General features: G+C 42.3%; 1 protein-coding gene across 4 annotated transcripts in view; it reads left to right on the forward strand.

The window, feature by feature from the left end:
- LOC117938516 (protein bicaudal D homolog 1-like) overlaps window positions 1-11,913 on the forward strand; it is a 64,485-nt gene that overhangs the window by 23,603 nt on the left and 28,969 nt on the right. For 2 of the 4 annotated variants that reach the window (XM_034863160.1, XM_034863162.1), the window contains exons 2-3: window positions 8,263-8,475; window positions 8,778-8,933. In XM_034863160.1, the coding sequence (XP_034719051.1) occupies window positions 8,263-8,475; window positions 8,778-8,933 (369 nt within the window). The remainder of the gene's footprint in view (window positions 1-8,262; window positions 8,476-8,777; window positions 8,934-11,913) is intronic. The other 2 variants (XM_034863161.1, XM_034863165.1) reach the window with 1 other exon arrangement.

An 11,913-nucleotide genomic window follows, 5' to 3' on the forward strand; every position in this document is an offset into this window, starting at 1 on the left:
TAAAGACGTGTCCTTCATGTCCACTGAAGTTCCTCAGCGTGCTCTCTAGTAACATTTGAGTGCTCCAGGTAGCTTTGCATAAAAAATTTGCAAGGCTACTTTTAATTTTATACTTTAAGTAAATTTCCAAGCATGTACTTTGTTACTTTTACTTGAGTAAAGAAGTTTAATCAGTACTTCCACTTTTACCGGAGTATTTTTTAACACAAGTATCTGTACTTCTACTTAAGTACGGAAAGTGAGTACTTTTGCCATCTCTGGTATAGTGGCAGGATGGCGGTTGTTGCGACCGTGCATTTCCTTGACCATCGGACTGCATTTATTCTTGGTAAATTACATTATTTCCTGTGTGGATTGCTTTTTTGTTACACCAAAGCACAAGTCCCATCAAATATCAAATTTGTTAGCTGTTCTGGTGCATGTGCAAAGTTTTGTGGGTTTTCAAGCACCTTTAGCCCCTCAAAAAAGCGATTAGTTTGCAGTATTATCCTAGCGATTCCAATTGGGCCTTTGCCGAAAGGCTTGGTCGATGCTCGGGCCGTAATCACATGTAAAAACAACAGATTGCTGATTCTTAGGCTCTTCATGCTCAACAGTCTTCACCAGTAACAGTCGGAAATATTTGCTATTTAATTAGCACCAAACACAAGGTACAGCTGAGGCTGATGGGAATTTCATTATTTTTCTTTGGTCATAGTATTGGACAAAATCAAATTTGACCTGATGATGGAGCTAGATGAAATTCAGGGGATTACCAAAGACAGTTGGATTCTTCCTCTGAACCAAGAATATCAGAAGCTTTTGCAAAGTGGAACAGATCTGTAGATTGGTCAAGTGAACTGGCGCATGCCAGAGTTAAACGATATGGCAAACCAATCCCCGACTGATGATGCAGTGTCAGGAAACGGATCATCGGGCATCAGAGTCTTTGTGAGGAGCATTCAAACATTGTTTTAAACTGGCGGCAGCAGTGTGGATTTGGAATAGTTCTTTAATTAAAAGGTTTGAATATTCGCACCAGGTCATCTACCATGTCGGTAGACAGTTTGCGTGGGACATGCTGCTGAAGAGGAAGAGAGGAAGTGATGGGAGAAGTAGTGTGAGTGGACGAGAAAGAGCAGAGGATAGTTAACGTTTAACGGTAAAGATATCAAGTGAATTTACAGTAGCTAGTGTCAGCAGTTTAAGCACAAATACATGCTGCTGCTCCTCCAGATCAACAGAGGTGTCCCGTGTCTTTTTTTCTAGCTGCTCAGTGGAGTGACGGGGGTTAGCTCCATAGACTCCAGCCCTGTCCCCCCATGTGCTGTCCGACCATGCTCTGGAAGACCAAGCAGGAAAAGCTAACGCTAAGATACTGTGAGCTATTTAGGTTTTCTTACAGCAAAATGATCTAAGTGAATTAAATTCCCTCTGGTAAACAGTTGACTGTATATTGACTGTAGAATTAATATGCAAATAAAAAATCTATTACCATAAAGACTACCGGATATTTTGTTATTGTTGTTCTGAGCCAGGCCATGATCTGTCTAATATCTATCGTGTTATTGTGACATTCCAATTACCTATTCATTTGTGTTGACTTGTTCGTCAAACATATTGTAGGAGCGGTCAGTAAAACAACGCGCATTTGTTCGTAGTGTCATAATAATCTGTTTCTTCATTCTATTACTGCAACAGAAACATAAATAAACAAAGAAATAAACGTTTGTCTCAAAAATGCGGTTGAAAGTACATTTTTCCTTCCGCTCTCTAGTCACACACACACACCTGGCTCAGGTGAGGTCTAAATATAGAGTTAACACCCCCTGACGTCATCATCATCACCATCATCATCACAGTTAACATGATAGACATTAATTGTAATCAGCATTATCTGAATATCAGTAGGATTATGAATGGCATGCATGTGAAAAGGATAAAATCAGTGTAATGGCTTCAACACTCCGGCCCCTAATTGACCAGTAAAGGGCAATTTACACATTTATGCTTACACTCAAAAGTCTTTTGTGACAATATTCAAGATTGTCCATAAAATGTCCGATATAATCCAAAATAAATAATCCATTTAGTTTCGATAGTCCGTTTTGTGAAACAAGTTCATAAAGGTTCAACAAAAGAGTTCAATGTAGATCCTTGTTTGAGAAGAAAAAGAAAAAAGGTTCAACCAAAGTCCTTTCAGGTGTTTAGTAATAAAAAGGGCATAGGTCGGACCGGTGCCATCAGGGCATGTCTTGTAGAAGACAGAGCTTTGTGATGGGTCTTTCCAAGGAGCCGTTTTGTGTCCTGATCTTGACCCGACGTATGTCTCCCATTTTGTCGGGGAAGATGTCCGTGATTCTGCCCATGGGCCAGGAGTTACAATGTGAGCTTTCATCGAGGATCAGAACTATATCTCCATGCTTTAGATTCTTTTTAACCGTATTCCATTTCTGGCTTTCTTGTAGCAAAGGGAGGTATTCTTGTGTCCAGCGTTTCCAGAAGAGATCAGCTATGTATTGGGTCTGTTTCCATCTTTTTCTGGAATAGGTATCACTTTTGTCAAACAGTCCAGGTGGATTAGTAGGTTTTTTCCTCATTTGAAGCAGGTGGTTGGGTGTCAGAGGTTCTGGATCTTTCACATCCTGAGACAAGACTGTGATGGGCCGGTCATTCATGATCGCCTCTACTTCGCATAGAGCTGTTTGGAGACTCTCGTCATCCAGGGTCTGTTCCCTTGTGACGGAGTAAAGGATCTTTTTGAATATCCGAATGAGCCGCTCCCATACTCCTCCATGGTGAGGTCCGTAAGCGGGATTGAATGTCCATTTGATACCTTCAGCGTGAGTCGAATGTTGGATTTTACCGAGATTAAGTTGAGAAAGTACTTCTCGAAGCTCCCGTTCTGTCCCATCAAAATTCATACCGTTGTTGGAAACAATCTCCTTCACTTGGCCTCGTCTGCAGATGAATTGTCGGAGTGCAGGAATGAAGGAGTCCGTATCCATTGAGTACGCCATCTCTAAGTGTACAGCTCTGCTTGCTAGGCACGTAAACAAGGCTCCATACCTTTTGACTTTGCTGCGGCCACGCTTGGTTTCTATGGGACCAAAATAGTCCAGTCCAGTATGAGTAAAGGGTGGCAAATCAGGTGTTATCCTGTGTAGAGGTAAGTCAGACATCTTTTGTGTCATTGCTGTGCCATGCCATCTCCTGCAGAGTACACAATCCCGTGTTATACTTCTCGCTGCAGAGATTGCACTAATGATCCAGTATTTTGTTCTGAGTTTTGCGATCATTTGATCCGTTTCAGATTGCATCAGGAAATGTGGCCTTTCAGCCAGAGTCCTGCTTGATAGAAGGTCTCAGCTTTTGTGCCTTTCAAAGTCCAGTCTTTATGTGGTGCCATTGTGATTTGTTTGTCAGATCACGAATAATGGACACTCTGTTAGCCACATTGGTTTGAAACCTTATAGCATCATTTTGGATGTATTTTAGGACAGCTGTACTGTTGGTCCAAAAAACGGAGTCTCCGAGGGTTAACTCAAGCTTTCTCCTTAACATCCGGTCTATCCTAGCAGCAAGGACTGCGCTGGCAAGTTCCAGCCTTGGGATTGTCACCACCTTTAACGGTGCTACTCTGGCCTTCCTAATCACAAACCTAATGTCAGGTAGTCCACCATCTCAAGTCAGTATCAGATAGCTCACTGCCCCATAACCTCGCTCACTTGCATCGCAGAAGTGTTGCATCTGTGCTCTTGTAACTTCAAAATCGGGTGGCCTAAGACATCTCCTGATTCTTAGGCTGGAAATAAGCTTAAGATCTTTATGCCACTCGTTCCATTTATTTGTGTAAGCAGTTGGTGTTGGCTCATCCCAACTCCAATTTAGCTTGCACAGGTTCTGCAGTATTCCTTTCCCGGTCAGCATGACTGGTGCTAGGAAACCTAGAGGATCGTAGACTCAGCACAGACAGAATGCTTCTGCAGGTAAATGCTGGTTGTTTTGGGGTGATTGAGAAGAAGAATATGTCTGACCTAATGTCCCATCGCATGCCAAGAGCTCTTTCTAGGGGCAGTTTGTCTTTATCAAGGTCTAGATCTTTGACCTATTTTGTTCTCTCTTCAGCTGGAACAAAGGCAAGGACTGCTCGACTGTTACTGGTCCATTTAGTGAGCTTAAATCCACCTGTGGCGCATACTGATCTGAGCTCCTTTACCAGACAGATTGCTTGGCTCTCCTTTACGATAAATTTGAGACAGTCGTCTACATAAAAGTTATGACGAATAGTATGAGGACTTCAGCGCCACACTTTCCTTCATTATTATCAGCTGTCTGCTTCAGTGCAAAATTGGCACAGCTCGGTGATGAGACTGCTCCGAAGAGATGCACCATCATCCGGTACTCTGCTATCGGTTGCTTGGTGTCACCATCTGGCCACCACATGAATCTGAGGAAGTCCACATCATCTTTAGGTATTCTTGCTTGATGGAACATTACTTCAATGTCCGCCATCACTGCTACTGGTTCTTGTCGGAATCTTAGGAGTACACCCAACAAGGTGTCCGTAAGGTCAGGACCCTGCAGCAGCTCAGAGTTCAGGGAAGTTCCTTGAAATGAAGAGGTACAGTCAAGCACTACTCGTACTGTTTTTTCTTTTGTGGTAGACGCCATGGTGAGGGATGTACCACAGTCTACCATCTTTGCGGGGGAGTCGTTCCTCTGGCACTATTTCCGCATGCCCTTTTCTCAAAACATCACTCGTGAAGCCATTATAGTCCTTCCAAAAGGCTTCATCTTTCTCAAATTTGCGGACAAGACTCAGTGCTCTTTTTTCCGCCACCGTCTTTTTGTTTGGCAGGCTGATGTTATCCTGACGGAACAGAAGTCGTATTTCATAGTGGCCGTCTTTTCTTTTGACTGAGCTTTTCATAACATGTAAGAATTTCTTGTTTTCAAATGAGTTTTCTTGTTATTCATTGTAGGCCAACTCTGAGCAGTCCTGGTTGTATTGGTGCACAAGACGCTCTTCCAGCTTAACCACCAATATCTCGTTGGACGTTATCCGAGGTTGACCATGCTCATCCATAGATGCAGTACAGCAGAGTGGTCCATTTATAGTCCAACCTAGGCGTGTTAGGACTGCGTAAGGCCCCTCTCCTTGGCTATTGATCACTCTCAGTGGCTCCATAGCCTTTGGGACATTTGCACCGATCAATAGGCCCACTTCTGCTTTGATGGGTCTGAAGTGGACATCCTTTAGGTAAAGCCATCCGTTTATGTCCATTTCTGTAGGAATATTTTCTTCACTAACAGGAATAGCATTTTGTGTGAAGTCCTCAGGAAGCTCTATGAAGCCATTGCCATCCAGGCTACATACTTCCAGTCTTCTCATAGCATGGGTTTTCACAGGCTTCTCATGACCCATCGTTCGGAGTAGGATCTTTCCTTTGACAGACAATTGTTCCATCAGTTTCTCCGTGACAAAAGTAGCGTTGCTTCCAGGTTCTAGAAACGCATAGGTTTCTATCAAACAGCTACCTTTATGTGCCTTTATCCTTATGGGTACCACTGCTAGCTTGTAGTCTATGGTTTTGTTTCCTGTTTGTGCTGCTGATGACACCATAGCAATTTGTGCTGCCGATGAAACTTTAGCAATGTTATTGCTCCTGTTGTCTGCATCCTGCTTAACTGCTGGCTTTGGATTTCCTGGAGTAAAGTTCTCAATATGCAAGACAGTTGGATGTTTCTTGCATTCTTTACTCATATGACCTTTTATCAAGCAGGTAAAGCAGAGTCCATTTTTTTTAAGCAGCTCAACTTTCTCTTTGTGGGGAATCTTTATTATGATCTCACATTTGTCCATCACATGATCTCCTTTACAGAAAGCACAAGGCTTGACAAAAGCGTCAAAGGCTGTACGGATGCCCTCTACCTTGTCTCTCCCTTTCTGTACATTGGTCTTCATATTTGTTTCTGTCTTGGGAACGACAGTCGTAGCAAAGCTTTTCTTGCTGCTAGATCTCATGAATGGTAAGTCTCTTTTGGATTTCCTCCCATTTGTGCTTCCAGCAGGATCATGGATATCCCCAAAAACAGGATCTTGAATGATTCTGGCCATTTTTTCCACAAACAGAACAAGGTCATGGAATTTAGGTTGTGGCTGTGTTCTTTCAGTCATATCACATACAACCCATGGACCGCCACTTCTCTCAAAGTTTAAATGGGAGTTTGGCAACAAGTCTTTTCGATGGTGAGTCCAGCTCTGACATGTATTGAAGCTCCTGAACTGCATTACCACAGCCTCTTAGATAGATAGGGCGTAGCTGTGAAGTGCCTTTCCATCATCTGTACGTATTTGGTTCCAGTTTAAGGCCTTTTCGACGTACAGCCGGGCATACCCACTGTAAGTCGTGTATGCCTGCAGCCTGGAGACCTCCTGTCTCATGTCCTTCCGCACGGTGCTGTGTTGTCTCAACTTTTCAAAATAAAAGCTTGCGCCTGCTCTGCTATGTTTTTGTACGTTGTTTTTTTGGATGTTTTTTAACTAAACAGAAGCCTACGGCAATCATGCTAATGAAAAAAAATTTTTTTTTCACCAAATGTCTTACGATGGAATTAGCAAAGTAGTTATATGCTAAACGGCAATGGGGGGCCGAGACTGAGAGAGCTACATGGAGCTACATACAATATGCACCAAACAAGCCACTTGGAAATTTTGCTGTTCATGAATACAAAAGTTGGGTGGCCCGCCCTCAATAAAGAACAAAATGCAGGAACTTGATGCTCAGGGGCACTTGTGCCCTTCTGGTATGCATTCATAACCATTTGGCTATTGGGTTGCTTGAAAAGACAATTTTTAACCTCATCTCATAAACATAATCTACATTCCTATGCAACTATTTTGCATTAGCAAAATTATGGTTCAGGGAAACGTATTTCCACCTGAATTATGTTTTAACACAATGTTGAAACAAGAAGAATGTTAAGAATCTCTGCATGGGATGCAGGCCATAACAACATAATAAGAAATGTCAGTGTCACCAGCACATGGTTAAACAACCATTTACTGACTTAATAACTGTCTAACTTCTTTCCTTAAAAATCACTGGTTGCATATAAACATAACTTGTAGTCACAGGCGGACTGGCAATCTGGCAGTTCTTGTTAAAACCAAAACGGCTGATGGGAATTGGGCTGCTGGAGAAAAAATAATAATATGGCAACATACTAGTTTGACAAAAATATGCAAGACTGTTTGGCTGTAGCCTGGAACCCCCCGTCTGGTGCCATCGGGCTTCTACTTTTCAAACTAAAAGCTTGCATCTGGTCTGCTATCGATTCGTACTTCGATGTTTTTGGTGTTTAAGTACGTAATAATGTGTTTTAAATATGAAAGCATTTCCATTCTATTCTAGACGGTTCCATTGTAGTTTATTTGAAGGTTTTATGAACTCCTCCAGTGTGTGCCTATTACTTAAATACAAAAGTGTGTAACTGTGCCTCATGCTGCTATTGTCTCACATGAACCTGGTTTTTGCAATTATAAAGCAAATAATGTCCCTGTCTCAAATTGGGCCAGCAACGAACAGAATTGCCAGGGTCGAATTTTTGTCCCAGTCTGCCCCTGTTTGTAGTACACAACATTGTTTGTGGTTGCCTCATTAATCTCTCAAGTGAACAGCCCATTTGAGTTTGTCTGAAACGCATCACTGGCTCAGTGAGCAGAGGGGCAGAGAACAGCGCTGGATGGTCAGGTCCCAGCTGACTGTGGTAACCTGTACTTACACTCTGCTCCAGTGGGAAATGCAAAGAGTATTTTGCCTATGGTTATTCCTTTAGGTTTGTCTATTAATAAAACCACAAATTGCTTGGACTTTTCTTTGAGCCAACATATAAAACAAGATGAAAGGATATAAATGAAAGAGAGAGAGAGTTTTCCACATATTCTATCCTGTGTAACAATGGAGCTTTGAGGGTTATCACTGGTTTTAAAAGCCCTTACTCACCATTGTAGACTATATGAACATGTTGAATGGTCTTTTCTGTCAATATTAAGTGACAGCAAGTGTATTTTTCACAATAAAGATTGGAAATTATTTTTTTGTTTAATTGATTATTTCAGTTATTGATACAAAACCAAATTTAAGCTCCACATATACAGAGTTGCTTAGTAGTTTGTTGGTTGGTTGGAGTTAGAGACCATTGACAGAAACAGAAATGTTAAACCATTCATCTCCTAATAATGTCCATGACATATTTTTATCTACTGCCTTGTTCCAGGCATTTGGCCATGCCTACTCCACCCAGCGTAAGGTGGCAGAAGATGGGGAGACCAATGAGGAGACGCTGCTGCAGGAGTCTGCCACCAAGGAAGCCTATTACATGGGACGTCTCCTGGAGCTCCAGTCAGCGCTGAAGCACAGTCAGACAGACGCCTCCAACGCTCAGGCTGACAATGAACACCTGAGCACTCTGCTGCAGGAGCTGAGGGAGGTAAAGTGCAGTGCTTAGGATTTGGGATATCAAATCTTTCAAGAGCCAGCTGAGTTGTCCTTTAAAACAGGATACATTAATGTACAGCAGGTTTGAAATTTAGACTTTTAAAAGAACAGGCCAACATTTTGTGAAATACTGTATGATATTGTGACGTTGTCTTTCTATTGTCACTCTCTTTTAACAATTCTGTCATGTAAAACCGTTTTATTTTACTTTAAGTCTGATTCCAGTAATTATCTTGGGTTATCTGTGTCATAAGCAGCATGCAGCTCCAGCTCTGTTTACCTGAACTGTCTCAGCAGAGTAATGAGATGTTGGAGCTGCAGCGCAGCCGGATGCGAGAGGAGATCGTGGAGTACAAGTTTCGAGAGTCGCGGCTGCTTCAGGACTATACTGAGTTGGAGGAGGAGAACATCTCTCTGCAGAAGCTGGTGTCAACACTCAAACAGAATCAGGTACATATGATTCAAATAGAATCACACATTACGGTCATATCTCAGGTATCTCAAATAAATGGCTCCAGTTCAATGTGTCTTATTTCAGTACAGATGCTGGTAAACCAAGGTGCAACATGTTATACTGACAGCTAGTGTTTCAAATGGTTACTGCAGTACAAATTCAAAATACTGAAGAGAGTTGTCTCCCCGCCCCCTCCTCTCCAGACTCACGGAGGTTGCAGGCTGAGTCCGCAGCATGCATTGTCTAGCTTTGCCAGACCCTCCTCCAAAGCGCGCTGAAGGAGCATCCACAACAATGTTGCCAGACGCTTGTCTCACATAGCCAGACATTACTTCATAGCACAGCGGTGTAGCTAACGTTAAATGCTGGCTATATTGACGGAGCTCCCAATTGACAGACACACTTTTTCATCTTAGAATTACGGTAGGAGCCACTAAAATAAAACTACCTTGCCGTCCTTGCCACCCGACTGAACATACTTCAATGGCTTAGAATTACGACCAAATTTACTTGAGGTCTGTTAACAGGTTTATCTAAAAACCCGTCCAGTTGATGTTGGATGATGTTTGTCACATGAAGCTGACTTCTTGTTGCCAGTAGGTGCGCTATGACAATGAGTCCATACTGGCATGAAGATGTCCTCATCATGCGTGAGAAATCTGGGGCAGATTGGACAATATATAGTGAAGTTACAACAACTTCTTGTTTCATGATGTAACATTGTAATTCGCTGTGCCAACACAGCCACACTATTCAACAAAAATTCACACTCTTCACCATAAGCATCATCAAGGCCACAAAGCTTTCCTGAGTTATTTAATGTGGATCAGGTTAACCAGCTTGGAGAAGCACCATCAAGTAAAGTCACTTTGTAATTTCCTGCTCCGACTATAACTCAGTATTGGCGTTTATGTATTTATTTTATTTTTTATTTTTTTTATTGTACATGTAGATGTCTTTATATCAATATAAAGACATGACTCTTATCAAACGTGAAATTTAGGGCAGATGTACAGACTAAATAATTGCCACTTCCTGTTTTGTGGCGTAACATAGAAATTTGACACCTTCCTATGTCGTGCCACAAAGACAAAAGCCTTGCAATTCCAGGTCTGTAGATTGTACTGAACAATTTTGAAGTCAATCAGTTTAAATCTGTGGCAGAAGGAGGTTAAAGTGCAGTCCAATGAAATGGTAGATTGGAAATCCAGACCCAAACCTGGAAGATTAAGGGTCTGGCATTGAGTAATAAAAGTTGGCCATCTCAAAGGGCGGCACCAATTGATTGCGGCAGCATTTGAAAATCTCACTGCACGGAACTGGATAACACTACGACCAATCCAAACAACACATGGGGTGATGTATTCAGAGCCCCTCACGCTTAGCTACCAGCGGAGCTAACTGGTAGATTAAACTGTCGTCATCTGTTTAGCCTCCCTACATCAGATACAATTTTTCAATTCAATTGAATTTTATTCATAGCATCAATTCATAACAAGAGTTATCTCAAGACACTTTACAGATTGAAAAGGTCTAGAACACACTCAATATTTTACAAGGCCCCAACAAGTGTAGTAATTCCCCCCAGAGCAAGCATTTAGTGAAACAGTGCCGAGGAAAAACTCCCTTTTAGGAAGAAACCTCGGACTGGTAGGCGGTGTCTGATGGGGTCGGTTGGGGGTGTAATGAATGGTGCCAATAACAGTCACCAAAAACAGGCGGTGTGGGAACACACAAAACCTTCATTGTCTGTGTCGGGGACGGAGGTTCCTGTGGTGGAGCACCGTCGGGATGTTTCCTTAGTTGAGGAGCTAATTGATCCTGGTTATGCTGCGTTCGTAACTGAGGGTTATGTTTCGCTGGTTGGGAGTGGCAGGAAAGTTCCTGTTAGGATTTTAAGGGATTCAGGGGCACTTGACTCCTTCATTGTGGACTCTGGCGCTCTTCTCGGATTTGGTGCATGGTGAGGTGACCATGGGGGTGCGGCCTGCCTTGCCTGTGGGGGGAGTACATGTCAATCTGGGGAATGACCTGGCTGGGAATCGTATGTGGCCTGTTTCATCTGTTTCGGGGAATGCTCAAATTCGCCAGGTAGACGGTTCTGAGTCGCTCATAGACGTTTCGGGGGTTCTTTCCGATTGTGCAGTGACACGTGCTATGAGCCGGGCCGGTGATGGTCTTGGTCTTGTTAAGCCGTGTGGGAAAGGTGACCTGTAGTGTGTTCCAAATCGCGCACTTCCCTTAGTGCACTAACGGAAGTACACTTCGTACACTACGTACTTACTTGGATAGTGCGTAAAATTTTACTTTGAGTGTCGCGCACTTCTTGATGTACTTACCGGAAATGACGATCACAACAGCTCATTCCTCCTCCTTCTTCTTCTGTGAAATTGTGAATTGCACCCAGAAAGAGAGCATTCCCGCCACCTACTGTCGCCCGCGAAAAATACACTTCTACTTTGTTCATCAAGATGAATGTGATTGTGTTTATTGTTGCCTGTATTTGCCCTCTGTTTTTTGCGAGAATGAGAGGATTGCGACGCCGCCGTCATATCATCCGCCTGCTTTTAACGGAAAATATACCGGTATGTTGATATTCATACTTTTGCTCTTAAATAATTTATAAAAAACACCAAAAACTAGCCATTATGAGTTATTTCAGCAAAAGTGGAGTGCTTAAAATTATGTCCAACTGACGTGTTAACTATAAGTATAAATGTTTTATTACCATCATTATTATAATAATAATTAATTCAATTTTGTTCTACTTGTTATACTGATGTATTTGCTTTGAGCTGCTGTAGTACAGATATTTCCCCTGTGTGGATTTCACATTTTAGAAGCTGGAACTAGTGAATTGATGAATGACTTAATTATGAATCTATTAATTACAGTGAGAATACAAGAGTAAAAACAGATAACATTTAACACATTCAGTCCAGTTTTATTTTAAAAGACGGTCCTGCGTTACTTCTC

Source organism: Etheostoma cragini, chromosome 23 (assembly GCF_013103735.1).
Source record: "Etheostoma cragini isolate CJK2018 chromosome 23, CSU_Ecrag_1.0, whole genome shotgun sequence".
NCBI classification, from domain to species: Eukaryota; Metazoa; Chordata; class Actinopteri; order Perciformes; family Percidae; genus Etheostoma; species Etheostoma cragini.